This window comes from Sorex araneus, chromosome 2 (genome assembly GCF_027595985.1).
Source record: "Sorex araneus isolate mSorAra2 chromosome 2, mSorAra2.pri, whole genome shotgun sequence".
NCBI classification, from domain to species: domain Eukaryota; kingdom Metazoa; phylum Chordata; class Mammalia; order Eulipotyphla; family Soricidae; genus Sorex; species Sorex araneus.
In genome coordinates, this window is record NC_073303.1 from 237972422 (window position 1) to 237999904 (window position 27483).

Sequence of the window (27483 nt, forward strand, 5' to 3'; positions counted from 1 at the left end):
TATTTCACTACAACTCACCTGACTTAGTCAACATTCTGGAAAAACTGAAAAGGATTTATCACAGTTCCGAGAACTACATGGAATATGGGACAGAGAGCAAATTCTTTGGTGGAGACTCACACAGAATATGATGGCTGTTGCCAAGCCAACATCCTTCCAACTGTTCTGTCCTATGATGAAGGAACTCCAACCACAATTGCCAAGAGATCAAGATGTCCTCATGGCACAGTGACCCACTCCATTTCTGATACATGGAACCTTCACTACGTTCAACACACAGAGCACAATGAAGGGTCTCTTAGCTCCAGAGGGAGGAAGACTCTCTTCTCCCAATTCCAGGGTCGGGAGAATAAACAAAGACGCTTCCCCTGGGAAATAAAAACACTGATATTCATTATGAACGGATATTTATAGTAGAGTCACTAACATCTGTAAATATACACACAATAGGGTAAGCAGATGCACAGGTATAAGCAGCTAGGAGGATTATTGTCTAAATGACCAGCCAACAATGTTTACCATAGTGACCAAAGCTCACGTGACACTGATGTATCCATGATTGTGATAGAAGAAAAACGATACTCAAAGGCAGATCTGTGACAGGATTCCACTCTGAGTGTTGAATCAACACCAATCCCTGGACCTGTCTGTCTGCCTCCACTGCTGGCATTTCTCTTTGTTCGGGTCCTGTGGCGGAACATCGTACTGGCCTCTCAGGGCTGCTGTTAGTCGGCTGAGCCACGGGTATCTTCACTATGGTCGGTGCTACCTTTACCTCCATCAGTGTCACCAGAGCAGTAAGGTAGTGGCCAGGAAGCCCAGCTCGCATGCAGCCAAACCGGGTTTGATATGCAACACCTGAATAGTTCCTGAACACTGTAAGTGTAATCCCCGAGTCGAGCACCAGAGAGAAACCCTGAGTACCAATCTGTAGTAGTACCTGATGCTTGTAAACCCTACCTGAAACCATCGTGGATAACATGCAGCAGCAAAAAGAAAATAAAATTTCAGACCCGGAGCCGTCGTAAAGAGCAAGGTACTGGCCATGCAGCAATTGACTGGCTGGGAACTGGAACATATCACACGGTCCCCAAAGACATGCAGGAATGGTCGCTGAGAGCAGAGCCAGGAATCTGACCGGAGCAGCACCAGGTGTGGGCTCCAAGGAAATATAAACACAAGGAACATTATATCACTCAAATAGAATTCCCCACTAGACTCTCTCCAGACGCTCCACAAGTCACAGATGACTTCACAGCATCCAAGATTACAGTTTTTGGGGGCGATCACAATAGCACAGCAGGTGGGGCACTGGACTTCTATGTGGCTGACCCAGGTTTTGATCCCGGCATCCCACAGGATCCCCTAGAACCACCAGGATTAACTTGCTGGGAAAAGAATCTCAAATCATTCCTGAGCATCATCATTGTAGCCCCAATATGATTTAAGAAAAAATGGCTTGGGGCTGGAGAGATAGCACAGCGGGTAGGGCGTTGGCCTTGCATGTGGCCGACCCGGGTTCAAATCCCAGCATCTCACATGGTCCCCTGAGCACAGCCAGGGGTAATTCCTGAGTGCAGAGCCAGGAGTAACCCCTGTGCATCACCAGGTATGAGCCAAAAAGCAAAATAAATAAATAAATAAATAAATGGCTTTACCCTGAGCTTTGGGGCAGGGTGTAAGAAACTGAGGCACAGCTTACCCCCACACCCTCTTGCAACTCCAAGGTTTCTTGCCCCACAGGTTGGCAGAAGACCAGGAGACTATCCTGGCATAGGGCAGAAGATACGTTCAGCAGTTCTCCCCAGTGGGAGTTCGGCAGACGTGCGTGTGCAGGGTTGCAGCACTGCCAAAACCCTGCCTGCAGTGGCACACAAACAGCTGCTCCTCGACATGCCTCCTGAGGTGCCAGGTGCCGGCGGAGGATTTTGGGGTGGCTGAAGACTCTGCCACAGTCCCTGCAGCTGAGAGGCTGGGTCGCCTTGTGCATCTGCTGGTGGTCTCTGAAGTAGGAGTGATTGTGTTACACCTTGTTGCACTTAGGACACTGAAAGCGACTATGGATTGTGTGAGTCACCTGGTGGCTCTGGTTGGTGCTTGGGCTGCGGAAACCTTTCCCACAAAGTGGGCATATGTAGAGCCTCTCGCCCTTGTGTATGCCCATGTGCTCAGCCCTTGAGTTGCAACGCCAGAATGCCTCACCGCACTAGGGGCAGTCATATGGCCTCTCCCCAGTGTGGGTCCGGCAGTGCTTGCGCAAGGCCGAACAACTCTTAAAGCTTTTTTCACACTGCTCACAGTCATACAGCCTCTCCCCGGTGTGGATCAAGCTGTGTTGACACAGTTTCCAGCGAGTTCCGAAGCTTTTCCCACACTGCTCACAGTCATATGGCCTCTCTCCAGTGTGGGTCTGGCAGTGCCTGCGCAAGTCTGAACAACTCCTAAAGCTTTTCGCACACTGCTCACAGTCATACGGCCTCTCCCCGGTGTGGATCAAGCTGTGCTGACACAGTTTCCAGCGAGTTCCGAAGCTTTTCCCACACTGCTCACAGTCATATGGCCTCTCCCCAGTGTGGATCAGGTTGTGCTGAAGCAGAGTAAAGCGAGTCCTGAAGCTTTTCCCACACTGCTCACAGTCGTACGGTCTTTCATCACTGTGGCTCCGACTGTGCCTAAGCAGTCTCGAGCGTGTCCCAAAGCTTTTCCCACACTGCTCGCAGTCATATGGCCTCTCCCTAGTGTGGATGAGGTTGTGTTGAAGCAGAGTCGAGCGGGTCCTGAAGCTTTTCCCACACTGCTCACAGTCATATGGCCTCTCGCCAGTGTGAATCAGGCTGTGCTGATGCAGACTGTAGCGAGACCTGAAGGTTTTCCCACAGTGCTCGCAGGTATATGGTCTCTCCCCGGTGTGGATCCGGCTGTGCTGATGCAGGACCGAACGAGTACTGAAGCTTTTCCCACACTGCTCGCAGTCATATGGCCTCTCCCAGGTGTGGGTCCGGCGGTGTTTTTGCAGATTTGAGCGAGTCCTGAAGCTTTTCCCACACTGCTCACAGTCGTACGGTCTTTCATCACTGTGGCTCTGACTGTGCGTAAGCAGTTTTGAGCGAGTCCTGAAGCTTTTCCCACACTGTTCGCAGTCATACGGCCTCTCCCCAGTGTGGATGAGGTTGTGTTGAAGCAGAGTCGAGCGGGTCCTGAAGCTTTTCCCACACTGCTCGCAGTCATATGGCCTCTCCCCAGTGTGAATCAGGCTGTGCTGATGCAGACTGGAGCGAGACCTGAAGCTTTTCCCACAGTGCTCGCAGTTATATGGCCTCTCCCCGGTGTGGATCCGGCTGTGCTGATGCAGGACCGAACGAGTACCGAAGCTTTTCCCACACTGCTCGCAGTCATACGGCCTCTCCCAGGTGTGGGTCCGGCGATGTTTTTGCAGATATGAGCGAGTCCTGAAGCTTTTTCCACACTGTTCGCAGTCATACGGCCTCTCCCCAGTGTGGATGAGGTTGTGTTGAAGCAGAGTCGAGCGGGTCCTGAAGCTTTTCCCACACTGCTCACAGTCATACGGCCTCTCTCCAGTGTGGGTCGGGCTGTGCTTATGCAGGTCCAAACAAGTCCTGAAGCGTTTCCCACACTGCTCACAGGCGAAAGGCCTCACCCCAGAGTGCACTTTAGCGTGGGCACGCAGCATACAGGGATACTGAAACCTCTGTGCACACTCAGAGCAGTTAAAGGCCTTCTTGAGGTGAACATGGATCCTGCTGTGAGCCTGCAGGTACGTGGGGTAGAGGAAGTCCTGCCCACAGAGCTCACACACATACAGCATCTCCTCGTGGTGCTCCCTGAGGTGACACGTCAGCAGGCTGGCAACACTGAAGGTCTCCCCACACACTTTGCATTCTGGGGATGTTGGGCTCCAGGTGCCAGCACCCCGCAGAGAGCATGGTCTTAAGGCCACCAAGTTGGGAGAGGACGTCCCCTTTACGGCCGGGCAGCTGATGCCTCCCTGAACGAGGTCACCTGGAGGAGAGCCGTGGGGAAGTATTGGAGGGTCTTGGGGAGAAGAACATTTTGCAGAAGAAGTAGCAGCAGGACTCTGGGGTGCAGAGAGATTTTGAGTCCGCTTCGAGGTTCCTCTGGCTTGTGCGAGAACAACATGACCATAACCGAGACTCTTTGGCAAGAGGTTTCTGCCATAGATGAGAGAAAATGAGCAGAAAAGCAAGGTCATCCTGAAGTCCGAGACCACAGGAAAGCAAAAGGGCAGGGACCGTGCATGAGGCTGCCCCGGATCCATCCCCTCACACCATCAGGTCACCCAAGCGCCCCCCCCCCCCGGAGTGATTCCTGAGCATAGGACCAGGAGTCAGGACTAGGCAATGCTCAGACATAAAATAATAAATGAATATCAACAATCAGTCAGTACCTTGATCATGTTTTATTTTGGTTTTTTGGTTTGGGGTTGATTTTTTTCCCTTCCTACTATAGGGCCACACTGTGCAGTGCTCGGGGTCTACTCCTGGCTGTGAACACAGGAATCACTCAGAAGCAAGACTTGGAGACCCAAAACCATGCTAGAAAATAGACAATAAGCACTGTACTAGAGCGTGAGGCCTGACTATAGGGCTTTTTGGATATTCCTCTTAATAAATGGTTGATTCCACATTCATCAAAACATTACATGAAGGGCCCTGTTTAAGCCTGTAAATAGTGGGGTGGCGTGTTGGGAGTTGGAGAAGGGACTTCTCTCCGACATGGGTACTGAGTGGAAACCACTTAAGAAGCCATCGGAGGTTGCCAGCCTTGCCCGCAGGATCCTCACCTTACATGACTCAGGGCAATTCGGACCCCATAGGGCAGCCAGGAGAGATTCCTGAGTGCAGAGCCAGGAGTCAGCCATGCTCATCACGGGTGTGGTAAATGAAAGAGGCCCTTGAGGGTGAAGAGTCTGAAGGAGACACTACTCAGTCCTGCACTAGTTTGACATGCTGGTTTTACTTCCAAAGATATTGGAGACTCCCAAGATCTGTCTCCCACTGGGCCAACAATACCCTCCTCTCCTCCCCCCTCAGCTGTAGGGAGCCATTTTACCTTACTGATCTTATCCTGTCACTATTTCTTTAATCACTAGCTAACCCCATGCCACACCTAGCAATGGTTGCCACTCCTAATCTTACTGATCTTAACCTATCAGCATTTGTTTATTACTAGCTAAATCCTGTGCCACACCCTGCATTTCTGTTGGGGGTCCTGGCACCACCTCTTCCCAACAGGGAGGTATAAATACTGTAACTGCCATAGAATAAATGCCTTTTCTCCCTCTTCCAGGCTCTGCGTCTGTTCTTTCGGCTGCCCTACGAAGGGTTCTCCCTGCTGAACAGAACGAGACCTCCAGATCGACTTCCACACTCAGCCATTCCACTCACTTATGTTGCCGCTTCTGAGTTTGGTGCTGGTCACTAACATCAGGGTACATCTGCTTCTCTCTGAAACGATTGCAGGAATCATTGCTCATGTACTCCACAGTGCAGTCTTCACTGAACAACTTATTCTCCAAGACATGCCCAAGAGTACCGTTGTCTTTTCCTGGAGAGAAACCCTCTGGAACAAGCAGGAAGAAAATTTAGTCCCAAACAAAGGCTCTGGGGAGGGGCAGAGGAATAGGAAAGCCGGGATGGCACTTGCCTCGGACACAACTGACCTAGATCACTCCCCAGCACCCAATGGATTCCTCCAAGCAATGTGAAGCATCGGGCATGAGCATCACCAGGTGTGTATATCAAAGAAAAAAGATGCTCTGCAGGAACAAAAAAGAACTGGAATTGGACTTATGCTGCTGGTTTGCTTCAAAAGACATGGAAGCAGCTGCCTTGAATGAAGTGGGTCAGATTCTCGCACCCCATGAGAAAAAAGAACAGTGATCCTGAGAATAGAGTCAGGAGTCCATCCTGAGAACCTCCAGTTGTGGGCCCCATGTCGCTAAGAAGAATCTCCAAGGAAGCACGGGACTGGAATGCTCCTGGCCCCAAATATAATCGTGGGCACCAGCTCCCTTACCCAGCACTGCGGGGTTCAGCCCTAGGCCCCTGATCAATGGGGGAACCATGTAGGGAGCCATTTTACCTTACTGATCTTATTCTGTCACTATTTGTTTAATCACTAGCTAACCCCATGCCACACCTAGCAAAGGTTGCCACTCCTAATCTTACTGATTTTATCCTATCAGCATTTGTTTATTACTAGCTAAACCCGTGCCACACCCTGCATTTCTGTTGGGGGTCCTGGCACCACCTCCTCCCAACAGGGAGGTATAAATACTGTAACTGCCATAGAATAAATGCCTTTTCTCCCTCCTCCGGGCTCTGCGTCTGTTCCTTCGGCTGCGCCCTACGAAGGGTTCTCCCTGCTGAACAGAACGAGACCTCCACATCGACTTCCACACCTGGCGCCCAACGTGGCCGTCGAATTCAAGGAAAAAAGTGAGTATTTCTGAGGGTCGCCTTTCTCTTGGCACACACCGTGGTGCGGGAATGGCGTACTTACCCTCTTATTCCTCCATCTCTACCTACTCCTGGGAATCCCCAGTTATTTACATCCTTTGTCTCGCTAATTTTATTTGGATCTTAAATGAGATTTTTAAGGCGAGAAAAAGTCAGCCATTTTCAGAGATTCAGCACCGTGTTTCCGAAATTGAGATTTTTTTGAGGAAAAAGTATGAGAGTTCCAAGGCTTCCTCAGTCTTTGGGGATGAGGCACCCCCCATGCAGGGGACTGACTCCTTAAATTCTACTACCATAGGCTCTGACCATCCTGCTCCCCTATCTAAGCCCTCCCGCGCAGAGGCACCTCTGAGGCTTTATCCTGTGACTTCTGATATCCCCGATCCCTCTCTTCCGGAACCTAAATCCTTGCCCCTGGAGGACAAGAATACCCAGGTAGATGAGGAGGAGAGGTGTCAGCCGTCAGCTCCACCACTCCATTATCTGTCCCATGACACTGCCTTTTTTAATCCCCCATACGCCAGTGAGGCAGCCCGCCAGCTTGCCCAGGACACCGCCGCCTTATGCGCAGTTCCCCAACAGAAACAGGAACATGTCCAACTTTTGACTGAAATAAGGCAGCTGGTTCAGGAACTTGTGAGTGCCCTGCAGCCTTCTACCCTCTCCCAAGAATCTAGTGCAAACTCGGTCTCTCCTCCGCCCTGCCACACTCTAGCTTCAAAACCTATGGCTGCCTTCCCAGTTACCAGGTCCCATTCTCGGGCCCCCAAATACCCCACCTCTGCCACGGCTCCACCTGATGATGATCCCTCAGACAGAAGTTGAGGAGGCCGATCAGCCTGAGGTAGGGGCACATTCCCAAGAGGAAAATTCCTCTCAGGACGTAGCTCCACAGGCACCAATCCGCCAAAGCTATCGTAGATTGAAATTCGAAGACCTGAAAGATTTAAATGCTGCTGTCTCTTCTTGCGGCCCCACTGCTCCTTTTATGATTGGCCTTTTGGACTCCTTTTGTGAGGGATGGCTCACGCGGAATGACTGGTTCTCAGTCGCTAAGGCTGTGCTGAGTAGGGGAGACTATCTCTTGTGGAAAGCAGATTATTTAGAACGATGCCAAGAAATGGCGCGCCGCAACGTCCAGGCAGGAGGCTCTTCCTCATCCTGGATCTTTGCTAAATTTCAGGGTCAGGCACCCTTTGATTCTAATGAGGTGCAGGCTCAATTTCCCCCAGGGCTACTTGCCCAAATACATGTGGCTGCCCTACAGGCCTAGAAGGGACTTCCCTCTAAAGGGTCGGTGGTAACATCCTTAGCCAAGGTTCGTCAGGGAGCTAACGAGCCCTATAGTGATTTCATAGGGCGCCTCACGGAGGCGGCTGAAAAACTCATGGGAAACGAAGAGACGGATAATGAGCTGATCCGCCATTTGGCCTATGAGAATGCTAATCCCATCTGCCAGGCCACACTCGCCCCTATAAGCGTGGGAAGACCCTCTCAGAATACATTCGGCTATGCTCCGAGGTTGATCCCACCACCCAAAAAATAGGGCATGCTATAGGGGCTGCCTTCAAACAGTTCTCTATTCAACCATCGAGCAGTCAGAACAAGCTGTGCTTTGGCTGTCGGCAGCCTGGACATTTCTTAAGAAACTGTCCCAATAAAAAATCGCGGCCCAGACCTAGAAGTCCTTGCCCTAAGTGCAAACAGGGTTTCCACTGGTGGTCAGAGTGGCGCCAGAAGGCCAGGCCGGGAAACTGGATACAGGGCCAGCCCCAGGGCCCCCAGTCCGCTCCCTCTCCCATGACCGGGGCACCTCAAAATCATGGGCTGTTCAACCCATCAGCACCCAATCCCTCTGCAGAGCCATCCCATACTCAGCCGGATTGGATCTCTGTGCCACCTCCCGCACAATATTAGTTAAAGAACAGGGTCCCCAGATAGTGTATGTCAACGCCTGTGGCCCTTTGCCATCCGGAACTTTTGGCCTAATTATTGGGCGAGGCAATATGCTCCCTCAGGGCGTGCAAGTACTCCCCGGGATTATAGATGCTGATTTTCAAGGGCAGATTGGAGTAGTAGTTGAATCACTCTCCCCATTTTCAGTCTTGGACGCTGGCGCGCGGCTAGCACAGCTAATACTCATTCCAATAACAACAGTACAAAAACCACCCCCAATGTCAGAGACTTTTGCATTTTTTGCCCAACGCATTCTTAATCACAAGGGCTTGATGACTTTAGAGATCAACGGGAAGGAGTTTTTAGGTCTAATTAACACTGGTGCGGATGTAACGGTCATTGCTGAAAAAGACTGGCCAAAAAGGTGGCCCCTCACCCCCTCACTGACTCACCTTCAGGGTATAGGTCAATCCCAAAACCCTATGTTAAGCTCATTTACGCTTGATTGGCGCACCAAGGAGGGAAAATCCGGGATGGTACGCCCCTATGTTCTGCCCGGGCTCCCACTCAATCTCTGGGGCAGGGATATTCTTTCACAAATGGACCTTATACTAATTGATGCCAAGGGCCTAGACATGCTCCTTGCAGCAGGTTATTCTCCCGGAAAGGTTCTAGGAAAATACCTCCAGGGCACGCCTGCGCCGCTAGCCCTCGACCCAGTGAAAAATGACCACACAGGCTTAGGTTTATTCTCAGTAACTGCCACTGCTCCTCCTGCACCCCATACGGATAAGATCATATGGAAGTCCAATGAGCCTGTATGGGTGGACCAGTGGCCACTTCCCACTGAAAAATTACAGGCCGCCAGGTTGTTAGTGCAGGAACAACTCGCAGCGGGACACATAGAACCCACCTCCTCCCCCTGGAACACACCCATTTTTGTTATAAAAAAGAAAAACGGCAGTTGGCGACTGCTACAGGATCTACGAGCAGTAAATAAAACCATGGTCATTTTCGGGGCACTTCAACCTGGACTGCCGTCCCCAGCAGCCATCCCTTCAGAAATGTATAAGATAGTACTCGATTTAAAAGACTGCTTCTTCTCAATTCCCTTGCATCCTGATGATCGCATCCGTTTTGCCTTTAGTTTGCCAGCTATTAATTATAAAGAGCCCATGCAACGTTTTCAATGGAAGGTTTTACCCCAGGGAATGGCAAATAGCCCCACACTGTGTCAAAAATTTGTGGCTCAAATTCTTGCTCCCATTAGGGCACAATGGCCCGACATCTATATGATCCATTATATAGATGATATACTGCTTGCTGGATCTGACCCACAGGCCACTATGCTCTGTTGCAATCAGGTGATCCGTGCGTTTACTCAGTCTGGCATTCAAATTGCCCCCGAAAAAATTCAGATCGCTGACCCTTATACCTTTCTTGGATTTCGTCTTCAGGGGTCCCGTGTACTTTTGCAAAAAACGCAGCTGAAGCTTACTTCATTAAAGACACTACATGATTTTCAACAACTGCTTGGGCATATTACATGGCTCAGTCCCTATCTGAAACTTACCAAAGGAGACCTTATGCCCCTGTATGACCTTTTGCGCGGTGATGCTGACCCTTCTTCCCCTCGGAGTCTGACACCAGCAGCCCGAGAATCCCTAGTTCTCATAGAAAAAGCGATTGAAGGTCACTTTGTTTGCTCTCTAGATTATCAGCGCCCTTTTCACCTCCTTATCTTCGCTACTCCTCATTCTCCTACAGGCTTAATTTGGCAGGAAAACCCTGTTTCTTGGATTCACCTTCCTGCCACACCAAAGAAAGTTCTTGTACCCTACTATCTCTTAGCGGCATCCTTAATTATTGAAGGAAGGAGTTTCTCTCGCAGACACTTTGGTCTTGAACCGGCTTCTGCTATTCAACCCTATAATAAGGAACAGATAGATTGGCTTCTTCAAAATACTGATGATTGGCCCATTGCCTGCGCTTCCTTTTCAGGAATTTTAGATAATCATTATCCCCCCAATAAGTTGATACAATTTATGGCTTTACATCAATGGGTTTTTCCTGTTGTCACTAAGACCAGCCCTATCCCTGGGGCTAAAGTGATTTTCACTGATGGATCCTCTAATGGCCAGGCCGCCTATGCCTGTGAGGGTGAGACTGTTTCTTTTTCCACAAAGGAGTCCTCTGCTCAGCTGGTTGAACTCACAGCTGTTCTAATGGTTTTTAAAAATTTTTCCCTTCTTCCTTTCAATTTATACACGGATAGTGCCTATGTGGCCTTCTCTATACCATTACTGGAGACTATTAGTTACATTAAACCCTCCTCCCCTGCAACGTCATTGTTTTTGCAAATCCAACAGTATATTCGCTCCCGGCGAGCTCCATTTTTCATAGGTCATCTTCGTGCCCACACTAACCTCCCTGGGCCACTGGCGGCAGGTAATCACTTGGCAGATTTGGCCACCCGATCTTTCACAGCGCTAACTCTACAAGCAGATCCGCTGCAGGAGGCCACAACTGCACATGCCCTTCACCATCTGAATGCTCAAACTCTCCGCCTTATGTTTAAAATCACACGTGAGGGGCTGGAGTGATAGCACAGCGGGTAGGGCGTGTTCCTTGCACGCGGCCGACCCGGGTTCAAATCCCAGCATCCCATATAGTCCCCTGAGCACCGCCAGGGGTGATTCCTGAGTGCATGAGCCAGGAGTGACCCCTGTGCATTGCTGGGTGTGACCCAAAAAGCAAAAAAAAAAAAAAAATCACGTGAGCAGGCACGGCAGATTGTGCGCCAGTGCCCTTCCTGTGTATCCCTTCTACCCCTGCCTCACTTAGGGGTCAATCCCCGAGGACTAGTCCCTAATGCCATCTGGCAAATGGATGTCACTCATATTCCTTCCTTTGGGCAGCTTAAATATGTGCATGTGACTATTGATACCTTTAGTGGGTTTATTTGCGCCTCAGCCCAGACTGGAGAGGCCTCAAAAAATGTCATTGCTCATGTCTTGCACTGCTTTTCTATACTGGGCAAACCGCAGCTAATAAAAACAGACAATGGTCCAGATACACTGGAAAAAAGTTTGAGCATTTTTGTAAGAAGCTGCAGATTTCCCATCATACAGGGATCCCCTATAACCCTCAAGGGCAGGGGATAGTGGAGCGAGCCCATCTCACTCTTAAAACATATATTCAAAAGCTCCGGACAGAAAAGGAACTGTACCCAGCCTCACTTTCCCCTAAGACGTTACTATCTCACGCTTTGTTTGTCATGAACTATCTTATACTGGACAAAGAAGGTTGCAGCGCAGCGGACCGTTTTTGGCATACTTCCACCAGCCACACTTATGCAAAAGTAAGGTGGAAAGACCCTCTGAGTGGTCTATGGAAGGGCCCTGATCCAGTCCTTATATGGGGCCGAGGATCAGCCTGCATATTTGATGCTGCTGATAGTGTAGCCCGCTGGCTCCCCGAACGACTGATAAGGCAGGTCGACACACCTGCTCTGGCTGAACCGACTTCCACCCAGAGAATAAATGAATCCTCTGAGGACAGTGTCCCTTCTGCCACTGCCCCAGAATTTGCTTCTGCTCAGTCAGCCGCGTCGGGAGTGACCAACTAGTGGTCTCACTCACAGAACAGTTATTCAGACTTGGCCTGGCTGGAGCAGGAACCAGCATTAGTTCAAGACCGAAGATGATGCCCGTAGGGCAGGATCGGGAGTCTCAGTGTGAATGTGGTGAGTGGGGTGCGCACCCGCGTGAAAGAAGGACCGGTCCGAGCCTGTGCAGGAGTAAGATTTGTGCGTGTGCTCCTAGTGTGTGTGCAATTGTCTCATTATCTTTCTTAGTTCTGCTTAGTTTTCAACAACTTTGAGAAGGTTTTGCCAGCTTATATCAACAAAAGTGCTTTCTTGACCCGTTTTTTCAACAAGCAGGAAACTGGCTGCTCAGGCAGAGAAACGGGGAGCAATGTTCCCAATCGGCCGACAGGGCTCACTTTGCCCTGGGGACTGCTCTTTCCTTTCTCAGTCTATCAGTTTTTTCCTGCCATTCTTGAAGGATCAGATTGATCGATCAAGTATATATTTGTGCACGTGTGTGATGTTTATTGTCTGACTGTCTGTCTCTCTGTCTGTGGAACACTCGAGTATTAGAGCTAGTTTAAAGTCAGTAATTCTTAGATCTGGGCAAACAAAATCAAGGGAGGTCAGAGTGATATGGAGCCCAGCAATTTAAAAGATCTAAGTATCTTTGGAGCTTGCTAGATCAGGTTTAAACAAAGATTTCTAATCAGAATGTGGCGCCTACAAAGAAATTGAAATTTTCAATCCAGATTTCATATTGGGAGAACATTAATAGTTATTAACAGTTGAAATCCTCTTGAATTCTAGTAAGCTAAACATATCTGTTGGACTTACATTCCTCACCCCCCACTTTTACAGGTTGTAGATTGGACCATGCCAGGACCCAGTATCTGGGCTAACAATTCCTTTCTTTTACCCCCTCCATGGGATTCACAGATGCCTCAGCTGCCGAATAAAGAAGAAACACCTTTTAATTTTTTCTCTAGGATACTCACTTGATCCTGTCTGCATTGGAGTGCCTCCCTGTCTCCCTCTTCACTTTCAGACTTGGATTCATACCAAGTCCCAAATTCATACTACCTCTGATCACTCACAAAAAGATTTTTCTTTTCTGGTGATTGTGCATTATTTACCTGTCTCAATCCAAGATTCTCCCCACAGTATAATTTTATTAAGGGCCAGATCGCATATGGTTACCAGTGAACCTGACCAGAGAATGGCAACACTCCCCCGATAAAGGGCTCCTGACTGAAGACCTGACACAAATGCTCCGGCACTCCTGACAATTCCTTGGGCCCCTGATCGCAGCTATCCTGGACTCATTGCTGTAACCACCACTGATGCTGTTGCAGGAATAGTTCTTCAAGCCTCGGTCCAGACACACAACTTCGTCTAAACATGACAAAATGACTCTTACCACCTTGGGACAATGCAGGCTACTGTCAACCATGATGTTGAGCAACAATTGGACATTCTATAGCAAGTGCTACTTTGGGTCCAGGGCTGGGTTAATATCTTAGAGTAACAAATGAGATTTTTGAGTGTTTAAGGATCTTTGGCTTGATTTGTAGGACCTCATCTTCCCCCAGTTCTTTACCTTGAGGATGCCGGGCTCCCAAGGATTTATTCTTGTGGATCAGGTTGCCAGGCAAAGCACTGCAAGGGAGGACTGATACCCCGGCCCGGCTCCCTGCGAGGTATTCCGGTATAGCTTAGAGGTTACTCCAAAACCAAGGATTGATGGGGCCTATGAGGAGCCCCCTGCATAGACCCGATCATCCTTTCCTTCCTCTCCCTGCAAAAATGGAGTCTTTATGTCACAAGGGATACCGGACAATACCTCCCCTGACCACATTTAATTTAAAACAAAACAGGGGGAGATGTAGGGAGCCATTTTACCTTACTGATCTTATCCTGTCACTATTTGTTTAATCACTAGCTAACCCCATGCCACACCTAGCAAAGGTTGCCACTCCCAATCTTACTGATCTTATCCTATCAGCATTTGTTTATTACTAGCTAAATCCCGTGCCACACCCTGCATTTCTGTTGGGGGTCCTGGCACCACCTCCTCCCAACAGGGAGGTATAAATACTGTAACTGCCATAGAATAAATGCCTTTTCTCTCTCCTCCGGGCTCTGGGTCTGTTCCTTCGGCTGCGCCCTACGAAGGTTCTCCCTGCTGAACAGGACGAGACCTCCACATCGACTTCCACAGAACCAACCAGCAACAATAGAGTCACAGCAAAAGCAGAGTTGCTGGCAGTGGCCCTGACACCTCGCTGCATCTCGCTGTGGCCCCAAATCAGAGAAAAGTGAGTTAGAATCTGTCTCCTGCCCAGGAATGCTTTGAGCCTGGGCTACAGTGCCTATAGACAGCCCCCTTCTTCCCAGCAGTCCTGTAATATGGCCTCAGAGAATGCGGGCAGGGTGCTCCGTGCCCCGTGCTGTAAGAAAGGGTTGAGACTGAACCTTACCCACGAAGGCCAGGTGCCTGCAGGTCTCCAGCATCACGTCTCTGAACAGGCATCTCTGATCAGGATTTACCAAAGCCCATTCGGCTTGGGTGAAGTTCACGGCCACGTCCTCAAAGGATACTGACTCCTGAAACACACAAAGATTTCAATTAGCCGGGGCCCCTCTGCATCCGGGGGTGGGGCAGTAGGACTCAGAGGGGCGGCTTTAGGATCCTGGGTTTTACTGTAATCTATTTTAAACCATCAGGATCTCCACAGGGAACACCAGGATGTGTGCATAACGCAGAGCTCATGGCAAGTGCTCGGAGCCACGAACCATGATAGCACCAGGCCCAGACCTGTATGGAAATTCTGAGGGGTCTTTTGAAAAGCGTGACAAAGGGCCGAGACTGAAGCAAAGCACAGCAGAGACAACACTTGTCTTGCACATGGTGGATGTATATTTGATCTCTGGCATCCCTTAAAGGTCCCCAAGCATTGCTAGGAGTGATCCTTGAATGCAGAACGAGGAGTCAGTTCTGAGCATCTCTGCATGTGACCCCAAAGGCAAAAGCGGGCAGTGACAAAGAAAATCTTTTTCGAAGAATGTGAAAACTGACAGTGGTCTTGTGAATAGCTCTTCCCATTCAATCCCAAGAAATGGTGGGTGACCTAACAGCATCGCATGGGGAAACCCACTTCATATTACCAAGACCTAGAGCAAGGTTCCTGTTATAGAGTGATGCAGAAGAGATTCTTCTAGGGGTTGGAGATATATTACAGTGGATAGGGTGTTCACCTTGCATGCAGCTGACCTGGGTTCAATTCCCAGAATCCTATATAGTTCCCCTGAGCCCCACGAGGAGTCATTCCTGAGTGCAAAGCCAGGAGCCCAAACTCACCATCTTACTTGAGCCGTTGGGAAGTCAAGGAACAGTGGACCTGGGCATATGAGAAGCTACGTGGGGAACCTTCCGGATTTACTGCAAGAAAAATAACAAGCATGTTAGTGCCCTGGCAGACTAACTCCAGAGTGGGTGGATTCTTCAGAACTGATATGCAGACAAAGTTCAGATGCTTAAAAGTTCATGAGTTTTGGGCCGTAGCGATACCACAGCTGCTAGGGTGTTCGCCTTGCATGTGGCCAACCTGGGTTCGATTAATATCATCCCATATGGTACCACAGCACCACCAGGAGTAATTTCTGAGTGCAGCACCAGGAGTAACCCCTGTGCATCGCCGGGTGTGACCCTACAAGAAAAAAAACGTTCATGAGGCCTGAGCAACAGTAGAATGAGGAGGGCGTGGCCACCAATTTGTTTCCCACATCCTATAGGTCACCTGAGCCCCACCAGCAGTAATTCCTGAGTAAAGAGCCAAGAGTAAACCCTGTGTTACCAGGTGTGACCCAAACAAATGAAACACACCAAAAAAAGTTGTTCACTCTTAGGTTCCCTGAAACAAATCAAGGGAATTGTCTTGCAGACAAATGACGCAGGTTCGATTGCCATCACCCCACTGGGTCCCCACAGCACTGCCAGAAGTGATCCCGGTCTACAGAGTCAGGGAGAAGCTCTGAACATTGCTGGGTGTGACCTCCCCTCAAAAAATAGGAAAGTTCATTAAGGGGCTGGAGCAATAGCACAGCGGGTGAGGCGTTTTACCTTGTGTGCGCCTGACCCAGGTTCAATAACCAGCATCCCTGATAGCCCCCAAGCACCGCAAGCAGTAATTTCTGAGTGATGCCTAAGAATCGCTGGGTGTGAGCCAAAAAAGACAAAAAAAAAAAAAAAAGAACTTCATTTAACAGTTCAGTTGTTGGGTCCAGATTCCTCGGGTATGATGTCACTCATTCCTCCTCTCCCTCATTTCCCACTCCCAGACTCCACCCTCACCTGCTCCTGATTGCTTCTTCCAGGCAGCCTTGTCTAATGCCTCATGCCTCCCCTCGCCCCTTCCAGTCTCAGACTCCACCCTCACCTGGTCCGATTACTTCTTCCTGGCCTCCTGGCCTAATGCCTAGACCGTATTCGCGCTCCCGGCAGGGCTGGAATCTGGAATCTGTCAGCCTTATTTCTCCTCGCCAGGAGCTGGCGGCCCAGTGGGTCCAGGGGACAAGCTTGGCAGACCTCAGGGAGCCAAGAACAAGTTCCAGGCTGCTGCTTCTTCATTTGCGTTTATCTCCCCGCCCCCACCGCCTATTCTCTACCTCTGATTGGATGACGGTGAGGGCGGGGGAGATAGAAAGGGCCAATCACATGCATCTTAGATTACCTGGCGCCCCACCTTTCCGCTTTCACAGACTCACATCCTTCCAGGTTCTTTCAGATATCAGGCAGGATAAGACTTGAGGAGTAATGCTTATGGCATAAAGCAAAAAGTCTGGAAAAACATCCATACAGGCTCTCTTAGATGCTGGTGAGATCCAACAACACAGCCTGGAAGCCTCCTCTTTGTTGGACATGAACTAGGGGAGGAGCACCTCTGTCATGCCTGGTTCCTGCTTCACATTTTGTTTTACTTAAACCTTTTTGTTTTTCCTAAAACTCCGCTTCCCCCCGCCCGCCTTCCCGGCCATCTGTAAGGGAAGAAGAACTGTGCTGGAAAATGGCCTGGCAAATACAAGCAGGGTGGTAGCTGCCAGACTGTTCTGAAAACATGTCTAGATCACCTATCTGTAACTGCCTGTTTCTACTATTTGAAAGTATGTTTTCTTCTGAATTATCAAACTTGCACTATCACTTATGTTTTTGTTAAAATTCATAAGTGCAGGCTATGATGTAAGCACTGACAATACAATTTGCGGCTTTTCTCTTGTTCGGAGTCTTGCTTGGGTCTGCGGACCTAGAAGCTTGACCACAACTAGCCGGCTTAATAAACTCCGCCTGTGTGTTACATGACTGGCTGAACTCTTTGTGCCGATTCGGAGATGGGGAAATTATCGACTCCATACCCTAACACCTTGCACACAGCTGACCTAGGTTCAAGCCCCGGCACCCTCCCTATGAGAACCACATTAGGAGTGATCCATGAGTGCAGAACCAGGTGTGGCCCAAAAAAACAAAATAAAAGCAGTGTCCCTACTCACTTAATCTGGGAAATCTAGATGCCCAGCCCATTATAAAGAGTATCCCTCCAGGTCCTAGTCTCCAAGTGCGAATGGGAATGTGAAGAATCACAGTTTCCTCATACATTTTTTCTAGGTTGAGAGCATGGTCAAGTGGGAACCTAAGACACTACTCAGAATTCTCCGAGGGAGAGGGGTTCACAGTAGGCAGCGCTCAGGGTTTACTCCTAGCTCTGCTCTCAGGCATCACTCTAGGACCAAGGGACTAGATGGATTTCACGCATCGAATCCAGGTCTGCTGCATTCAGGACAAGCGCTGCCTCTTCCCCAACACACTATTACTCCAGCCCTGAATTTTAAATAACTGGGAGCAAAGGGTGGCTTGCAGAGAATATAGAACCACACTCGTCTTCACAATAATCCATCTTGGTAAACCTGATTTCATCAGTGGTACCCAAGAGTAGTACAAATGATAGGGCACGTGCCTTGCATGCAATTGACTCTGACTCAATCCCCAGCATCCGCTAAAGACCCTGAGCAGTGTTAGGAGTAATCCTTCAGCAGAAAGAGGCATAATAACTGAGCACTGCTGGGTATTAGTGGAGCAATCCTCCCGACTATTGTCTCTACTGTCCTTGGGTGTTAGTTGAGACCATCTTTAAATGACTGGTGAGCACACTGGAGTCCTATGATACCCCTGAATATATTGCGATGGGGTGATGCTGGGGACAGAGCACAGGCAGCACCTGTGCATGGAGAGTGCAGGGACAATGAGGGGGGATTGGAAACGGCTCTGCAAAGAGGTTTTAATCTTTCACCTGCACCCACCTGGTGGGATAGGTTGGGTTGGGAGTGAGACCTGTTCCACCCAGCGGTTTACCCCACTGGATACCCGGGTGCTCAGAGGGCATCAATAATAGGAGGACACCGGGGAGCTTCCCTTGCATGTGACTGGCTAGGTAGGTACAGGTGACATTTGGCAGCACCATCTCTGCTTAGGCGGCGCCCTGTGCTCAGATCACAGAGCAGGGTGTGGGGAGGGCAAGAATCCTTTCCAACATGGCTCTGCCAAGGGCTTTAGGGTGCTTCAGTCATCTGTACATGGACAGCAGAGTTGTGGGGTGCCCAGTCGGGGTTCGCTCAATTCCAGCTGCTCCAGCACCTGGAGCGCGGGTGAGGTGGGGGTGCTGGGGTCCTCCTCGCCATCCACAGTGAGATGCAGCTGGAGACTCAGACTGCACTGGCTCTGCCCCTGCTCTCCCCTGCTACAACATGCTGGTGTGTCTGAAAGCCACCAGCAACGGCCCTGGTGTCCTCCTCTTGACTGGCATGTTCCCAGGCCTGGGTGGGGCAGGAGTGGTGCCCGCTGGGCTAGAGCGGCTCCGGTGCATGCAGAATGTTGTTCTGAAATGCCTCTGTCTGAAACATCGGGGTTCTTCCCTCAGTGTCTGGGAAGCCTTTGGACCATCGGACTATGGCCAGTTTCACTCAGGCAGCCCCAGTGCACTCAGCATCCTGAATGGGGTCCTTAGGTGGGTTTGGGGGCTCTTTTGATCTCACCTGGATGTGGAGCCATTGCAGGGGTTAGGGAGGCCGGGCTGTGGTTGCTGGGCTGTGGTTGCTGGGCTGAGCAAGTCAGCAAACAGCAGAGCATGTGGGAGTTGGGACACGGTTATGGCGAACAGGCCTCAGCGATAGTGCAGCGAGATGGGCGCTGGCCTTGCACACAGCCGTCCTGAGTTTAATTTTGGGCATTCCACAGGGTCCTCTGCGCACAGCCAGGCATGATTCCTGAGTGTAGGGCCAGGAGTAAGCCTGAGCATCATTATGTATGGTAGTAACTGCCCAACAACACAATAAATTAACAAAATAGATGACTGGTGATGGCTGGGAACTTACTGGCACAAAGGAAGGAAGGAGGCAATTCAGAACAAAATTCTGCATGCATTTACTGGATGAGAGGCAGGTGTCGTTGGATACTAGGATGGCCACTCCAGCTTTTCAAAAGTGAGTGGTTTGCTTGCAGGATTGTTTTCCATCCTTTGACTTTGAGTTTGTCTTTACTCTGTTTGTTCAGGTGTGTTTTTTGCAGGCAGCAGAATGTTGGGTGCAATTTCCAGATCCATTTTTCCACTGTGTCTCTTGATAGGTGCATTTAGGCTGTTGACATTGAGAGAGATTACTGTGATGGGGTTTTGTGTCATCTTTCTGTGGGGTTTCTTGTTCTTATGGGGTTCCTCCTTGTCTTACAGTAGCCCCTTTAGACCTTCTTTTTAAGTTTGGTTTTGAGTCTATGAAGTTCCTGGGCTGTTGTTTATCCAAGAAATAGTGTATGGTTCTTTCAAGTTTGAGTGAGAGTTTAGCCGGATAAAGTATTCTTGGTGAGGCATTCATTTCGTTGAGTTTTTTCACTATTCCCCACCATTGTATTCGGGCTCAGAGGGTTTCCTGTAAACTCGGAAGGTCTGCTGTAAATCTGAGTGGTGCTCCTCTGTATGTCATTTCCTTCTTTGACCTTGCTGCTTGCAGAATTGTGTCTCTATCCACAGCATCCGTCATTCTGACTATGATATGCCTTGGAGTCTTTTTATTTGGGTCTCTTTTTGCTGGTACTCTTCGGACTCCTTGGATCTGGTTGCCTGCCTTCTCCAGCTCTGGGAATTTCTTAGCAATGATGTCTTTGACTGTGTTTTTTTCATTGGGGTTACTTCCCTGAGCTTCTGGTACTTCAATGATTCTTATGTTGTTCCTCTTGAAGTCATCCCCAAGGACTCTGATTCGCTCTATAGTCATTTTGAGGTCTTTCACCATTATTTGTTGTTGTCTGTAGGCTTTCTGCAGCTCATCTTCAAGGTCACTGATTCTGTCTTCGGCTGTAGTCATTCTACTATTGAGGGCATCTGCTGAGATTTTTAATTCATGTACCGATTCCTTTATTTGTGTGACTTCCGTTCGTAGCTTTGAAATTTCTGCTCTCATTTCTTCCTGCATTTTTTGGTAGACCGTTCCAGTGCTTCATTCATATCCTCTCTTAATTTATTGGATGTCTGTTCCATGGTTGCTTGGAGTACATCGACTCTCCTCAAGATTTCCACTCTGAATTCTTTATCTGAGATGTGAGTAGCTTATCTGAGATGGTCGTAGATGTGAGTAGCCCCTGTTAGGTTTCTGAAATTTTTTCTTCTCCCTCTCTTCGTGGAGGGGATTTTCGCTGGTTCTTCATATTGTTATGGAAGTATAGAGTTGGAACGAGGCAGGTGTGGTTGGGTTCTGCTCAGGCAGCCCAGAACACACATCGCTAAGGGATGCGGAGCATTTTGAAATATCGTTGGATCAGTTGCAGTTCACTTGCAAGATGGGGCCTGGACGGGGATAGTATTTGGACAGGACTGGACTGTCTGTGCCTGGGCAGCCCGCATTGCTCAGTAGGGGTTTTTGCCTCCTTCCTGTCTGTTTTTGGCGAGGGCGTACAGCTGGGTTATCCTGATGTGCTGTTACCACTCAGGGAACCCTGAGAGCCAGAGAGTGTGGGGGAATAGGGTGTTAGTGTTAAGAGGTGCCAGGTGAGGTGCTGGGGTCCTCCTCCTACAGGAGGAGGTGGGATGGAGTTAGGGGTTATGGGTGGGTCCAAAGCTGCACTCACATAGTGCTGGTTTCCCATTGTGGCTCTGGTGAAGGAGTTGGGGTCATTCCCTCACGCACACTTAGATTGCACACGAGTGGGCTGCAGAGCTGGGCATGACTCAGACCAGACCACTCAGCACAGACTAGCACAGAGCCCAGCAGAAACAAAGTGTTAGATAGAGGCTCCAGCAGAGGCGTTGGGGTTTCCTCTGCATGCACCTGGATGGGATACGTTTGGGGCTGGAGGTGGGACTGCCCTGCACCATTTGTGCACGAAAGGTTCCTTTTTCATTTGGTATTTTTTTTTAGCGTTTGATTTTATTTTGGGCCATATCTGGTGATGCTCGGGGCTGGCTCTACACTCTGGGGTCAGCCCTAGTGTACTCTGGGGAACACCTCGCATGCTAGAGCTCATGGGGTATAGCCACGTGCAATGCCCTAACGAATAGACTATGTCTCTAGTCCGATGTTTTTCCTTTATTGACAAAATGGTTCAAGCTCCGCGCCGGCACCCATGGATGCTCACAGGACACTGGGAATACGTGGCCTCAGAAATGGCATTGTCTTTGGGGTCCTTCATACGTACAAACCTTCACGGGCTCCAGATGGGGTATCAGGCTGGGGCCCGCTCACTCAGTCACCCTAGGGTGCAGAGGGCCAGGTGAAGGAAGGGCCTCAGAAATAGATCGGCAGGGGAGTTTGCCTCCTTCCCTTGGGCTTTTGGGGGGGAGTGCAGCTGGGTTACCCTGTTCTGCTGATTCTGCTCAGGCAACCCGGCTGCCAGAGTGTGTGGGGACATAGGGTGTCAGTGTAAGGGGTGCCAGGTAAGGTGCTGGGGTCCTTTTCCTGCAAGAAGGACTCTATCTGGGTGGAACAGAGTTAGGGGATACGAGTAGGCTGGCTCTCTCTCTCTCTCTCTCTCTCTCTCTCTCTCTCTCTCTCTCTCTCTCTCTCTCTTCTCCACTCGCGTTCGGTGCTCTCAAGCAGCTGTATATGGACCAGAACAGAGTGGCTCCGCCTTTGTGCTCTGCTTCTGCTTGTGCTGCTGTACGCTCTTCTATCTGTCTCTCTATCTCTGACTCTGTCTCAGTAGTCTCTCCTCTGGTCTCTTCCGACCTCTGTCTTTCTCTGTTGTCTCTCCTCTAGTCCCTTCAGATCTCTCTTCTTCTGATCTCTCTCTCCGGAGCCCGTCTGCTTCAGTCTCTGGAACCCCACTCTCTCTCACTTCTGACTCTGACTCTGATTCTCACTCCTTTGCTTTTACAGTCTTAGTTTAGATAGCAATCACATAGGGTGGTGATACAAAGTGGGCTGACATTAACAAACTAACAAAGAGTTGTAAGACCACTCCTCCAGGAGATTAACTCAAGGACCAAATCTCATCTAAATAGATTACTCCACATTACTAGGAGATGTGCTTAAGGGTGGGATCCCATCCAGGGTGTGTCGCTTTTTCCTTTCCTCAACTAGTAATCCATTTAAATGGAGTAAATTTACTTCTAATATTTCTAAGTTTAGGAAGTTTTTTTTTGTGTGGGAAGTTACTAAGCTTTCAGGTTTAAGTCTCCCCCCTCCCCCCCACCCCGCATGTGTAACTGATAAATTTCACTTTACTTTCACTTTACTTTGATTACATTCAATATTTCAACAAAAAATTCACTATTATTGATTTGGAGTTTCTCCCCCCTAAAGTCGACCTGCAGAAAAGAAAGCAGTTGATAATTTGTTTTCCATTGCTGAGAATGAAGAGATATGAGGTCGAGAGGCCGCACTAGTAGCTGCACGGGTTTGGATTTCTATATTTTAGTAACTAAGTCCAGAGAAATATCTGCCAGAAATCACAACATTGTAAGCTTGTACCTCTCAGCTACTTTATATTCCACATATGAGTGCAATCTTTCTATGTCTGTCTCTTTCTTTCTGACTCATTTCACTCAGCATGATACTTTCCATGTTGATCTACTTATATGCAAATTTCATTACTTCATGTTTTCTGACAGCTACTTAGTATTCCATTCTGTAGATATACCAGAGTTTCTTTAGCCAGTCATCTGTTTTCGGGCACTCTGTTTTTTTCCATATTGTGGCTATTGTAAACAGTGTGGCAATGAACATGGAAATGCAGATGTCATCTCTACTATACCTTTTTGCCTCTCCGGGATATATTCCCAGGAGTGGTATTGCTGGGTCAAATGGGAGCTCAATTTCTAACTTTTTGAGAATCGTCCATATTGTTTTCCAAAAGGGCTGAACCAGTCTAGCAATGTCATCTGTGTGAGCACAGTAAGAGATATATCAAACTTAAAGTTTAGTTCTTCCTGAGGACATCTCACTATATTTTCTAGACCACAGTCCTCAGGTCAGGTTAGTCTTCCTAACCCCAGCAGGGTCCGAGTTTCATCGTTACTTTCGGATCATGACAGCATTTGTCTATGATCATGCTCTCCACTTATAGTTAAGTATTGTGAAACTTTGGCTCATTTCGATGCCAGGGTAGCTCACAGCTTGTCCTGGGTCCATTCCGTCCCCTGTCAGGACCCTGGTTTTGGGGTGCTAGGAACTAAGGGCAACTGAGTGGAGAAATCAGATGCTCAAGAGTAAATATTATTGGAATCAATCCAATACAAAGCATACTATTAGCTGTCTTCCGGTGTCCATACAGAAAGGACATTGCTTTAAGGTATACTAAGTTCCCTGTGGCAAAACTCAAAGGACAAACCCAATGTTATCCTATAGGTTATGTTTGTTTTTGTTTGGGGGCCAGATTCAGTGGTTGCTGAGCACTAGCTTTGACCACACTGATCACTCCTGACAGTGCTCATGAGTGCTGGGGATTGAACCCAGCTGTAAGGGAAGTAAGCGCCCTGTCCACCTTACCATATGCTGTCTTTTTCTTTTTTTCTTTTTTTGGACTGCTGCTGAGGGCGAGTACTGCTCTACCTGGATGGGGTGCAGTTGTGGGGATCAGGCTGGGGCTGCTGGGCTGCATCCATTCAGGGAACCATAGAGCATTTGGGAATGGTTCTGCCTATGGCTACAGGTCATTCACTTGCATGAGCCTTGATGAGTCCCATATCGGGTGGGGGATCCGAATGCTTGGCTCCACCCAGGTATCCTCTACATAGTTGTGGCAGGACAGGGCACTCTGAATTATCATTGGCAAGAATTTAGGGGGATTTTCCCAATATGCATCTGGAGCACACACAGGGACCTGGGGAGAATGGCCAGTGGAGGGAGCACTAGGCTTGCGGGCAGCCATTTCTAGTTAGATCCCCAGTACCCATAGGATTCCCTGACCACTGTCAGGAGTGATCCCTGAGCATCCCTGGGTGTGGTGGAGACCAACAGCACCCCCGCCCCAACAGACACCTCAAAGTTCTTTTCAGAAACCCCAGGTATCAGAGATGATACTATCATGGTTTGGAAACCTGCCCTACTCATGGATGACCCCAACGCAATTGCCAGCATCCCATAGGGTCCCATGATGCCAGAGGAGTGAACTCTGAGCACAGAGCCAGGCGTCAGCCCTGATGAACTGGATGTATCTACGCCCTCCAAAAAATAAGAAAACCCAGTACTCAATGAATTCAGTCAGGCTGCCCCACCTTAATTGGCCGGTCTGGGTTAAGATTCTCTGGGACCTCCCACCCCACAAACCTATGGGTAACTCAATGTGGCCATCATTTCACTGCAATACTCATGTGCTTTAGGGGCTGGAGCGATAGCACAGCGGGTAGGGCGTTTGCCTTGCACGCGGCCGACCCGGGTTCTAATCCCAGCGTCCCATATGGTCCCCTGAGCACCGCCAGGGGTAATTCCTGAGTGAAGAGCCAGGAGTAACCCCTGTGCATCGCCGGGTGTGACCCAAAAACCAAAAAAAATAAAATAAAAAAAAATACTCATGTGCTTTAGCCAATATCCAGGAAAAACAGAAAGAGGATTATTAAAGTTCTGAGGGCTACATGGAATGGTAGAAAGGGAGCAAGTTCTTTGGTGGAGACCCACAGAGAACAGAGGCTGGGGACTCTGCCACTTGGTTTTGGGGTCACATACACTTCCTCAAGGGAGGCCTTTGAAATACCAGGGATCAAACCTGAGGTGGCCATGTGCCAGGCCAGCACCAACCATTCTGCACTGTCTCTCCAACCAAGAAACTCTTACCACGCTTGCCAAGAGAGCAAGTTGTCCCCATGGCACAGGGATCAACTCCATTTCTCACACAGATAATAGACATTTTTCTTTTCTTTTATTTCTTTTTTTATTTTTCCTTTTAGGGCCATACCCGGTGATGTATAGGCTATACTGCTGGCTCTGCACTCAGGAATGACTTTTTGGAGAGAAGCATGTGCTGGGGAGAGAGAGTATAGGCATCTGCGGAGGAAAGGAGGCGCAGCGGGGCCGTAGCAATGTCCAGCGGAGACAGTGCTGCCCTTGCACACATCAACCGGGGTTTGATCCCGGACACTCCATACTGTCCCTCAAGCCCTTCTAGGAGTCATCCCTGAGAACCGCCAGTGTGCAAAAGAAAACCAAGTGCAAATAGGAGGAAAAGCAGGGCTGGCCGGCCTACCCCTGATGGCCCGCTGGCCCCCCGACTCCTGCCAGGCATCCGCAGTTCTACGTGGACATGGACAGTTCTGGGTGAGCAGCGTGCAGCTGACCTTCCTGTCCCTGCTGAGGGCAGGCACCCAGGAGACCTTCACCTGCCTGTGCCAAAACTGCAAGCCTGGATGCGGCTGCAGGGGGCCAGGGCCGCGTGCTGGGCCTGCGGGGGTCCGCCAGCCAGGAGCTGGGCCTCAAACAGATGGCGGTGGCTGCGCTCTGGGACCCCCATGACGGCTTCCGGGTTCGAGGAGCCGGCAGCAGGAGGGCACACAGGGGTCCTCCGGCCCTAAAGCCCTGACGCTGACCTGCCTTTAACACAACCCTGCAGTTATAGAAGAGCCAGGCAAAAGCCGGCTGGAATTCAGCGCTGCCAGGGCTTACTCCTGGCGGGTCTGAGGGACCCTGCAGGGTACTAGGGATCAAACCTGGATGAGCTACATGTGAGGCGAATGCCTCCCCATTGAACTGTCTCTCCAGCCTCACATATCTTTGTTCTTTGAAAGTAACAGGTTTTATCTGCACGCTCTAAGGAAGGAAGAGGGAGAGAGAGACAGAGACAGAGAGTGAGATGCGAGGAGAACACGTCAATCTGGGTTTGATCCTCGACATCCCATATGGTCCCTCCAACACTCACTGCCAGGAATAATCCCTGAACGAAGAGCCAGAAGTAACCCCTGAGCATCTCTGGGTGTGACCCAAAAACCAAAGAGAGAGAAAAAGAGATCAGAGAGCCGAGGGAAATGATTTCTTCTCTGTCCTAGAAGATAAGGGTTCCCTTTGCACAGAGGACTCATGGTCTTGAGGTCAAAACACCAAGGTCCCTCCCTCATGAGCAGGTGTAAGAGCAAATGTTTCAAGCAATTAGCTCATTTCTGGCTGGGCAGGATAAGGTCTTTGTCTTTTACTTGGACGTGGGGGTGGTGGTTGGGTATATCCAGTGATACCAGGGCTTGCTCCTGGCTCTGCACTCAGGAACAATTCCTGGTGGTGCTTGGGTGACCAGATCGGTTGTGGGGGATCAAACAAAGGTCACCTGCATGTAAGGCCAGCAATTCCCGATGTACTATCTTCCCAATAGATCCTCACCTTCTATCATTTATATTGATCCTTTCTCTTTTTTGTCTGCTATTCTAATTCTGACTCAGGACTCATATCTTTCTGCTGTCTGGTCTTGGGAAGAAGACGTAGGCTTCATCTTCCACCATCCAACCCTGCCCATGAAGACAAACTGCTCAACATTCCCTTCTAAGTGTATGCAAACACCCAGATGAATGTGTATTGAAGAGTCAGAGAGAACAGAAAACAAAAATCTTTCCCTGTGATTATCTGAGAGCTCATTCACGTTTGCACAGTGATGAGACATCAGTCTGGGGTTTGCTCCTTTCCTATAGCATTGTTTTCAGTCACTTTTCTTTTCCTAGAAGTCCCTCAAAGTAATCATGGAGGGCTGGTTTGGTGGTCATGAATCTTCTGAACTGTTATTTGACTGAAAAACTTTACTCCTCATTCAGATCTGCGTTCTAACTGAACTGAGTATTCTTGGTGGGACACACTCTGCTTTCAGCACTTTATACCATGGTACCTCCAACACCCCGCCTTCTGATCTATAGTTTCTTGTGAACTCTGATGACAGTCTTGTAGGAGTTCTCATAAGCAAATAATACTTTTTTCTTGCTTCTCTTTATCTATGCTTTTGGCCATTGTATGCTGCTGTATCTTGGCGGGTCTGACTGGATCTCTGCT

General features: G+C 49.3%; 1 protein-coding gene across 1 annotated transcript; it reads right to left on the minus strand.

Moving 5' to 3' along the window:
• Window positions 1–1791: 1791 nt before the first annotated feature.
• On the minus strand, window positions 1792–25969 carry LOC129401795 (zinc finger protein 586-like). Its single transcript, XM_055124665.1, has 5 exons — window positions 25862–25969; window positions 14466–14592; window positions 3099–3900; window positions 2712–2849; window positions 1792–1900 (listed from the first exon to the last, which is right to left on the minus strand). Exons 1-5 carry the CDS (start codon window positions 25967–25969, stop codon window positions 1792–1794), a joined length of 1284 nt encoding a protein of 427 aa, XP_054980640.1.
• Window positions 25970–27483: the final 1514 nt, after the last annotated feature.

What these genes read in the sequence shown, in the direction of transcription:
- LOC129401795 (XM_055124665.1), bottom strand. Translation starts at nt 25,969, where the DNA reads ATGGGGGTCCCAGAGCGCAGCCACCGCCATCTGTTTGAGGCCCAGCTC. An exon ending in CAGGCACCTGGCCTTCGTGG is followed by an intron (nt 3,901 to 14,465) that starts GTAAGGTTCAGT and finishes CAACATCCCCAG; the next exon opens with AATGCAAAGTGTGTGGGGAG. An exon ending in TTCAGGACTCGCTCAAAACT is followed by an intron (nt 2,850 to 3,098) that starts GCTTACGCACAG and finishes GTCTCGCTACAG; the next exon opens with TCTGCATCAGCACAGCCTGA.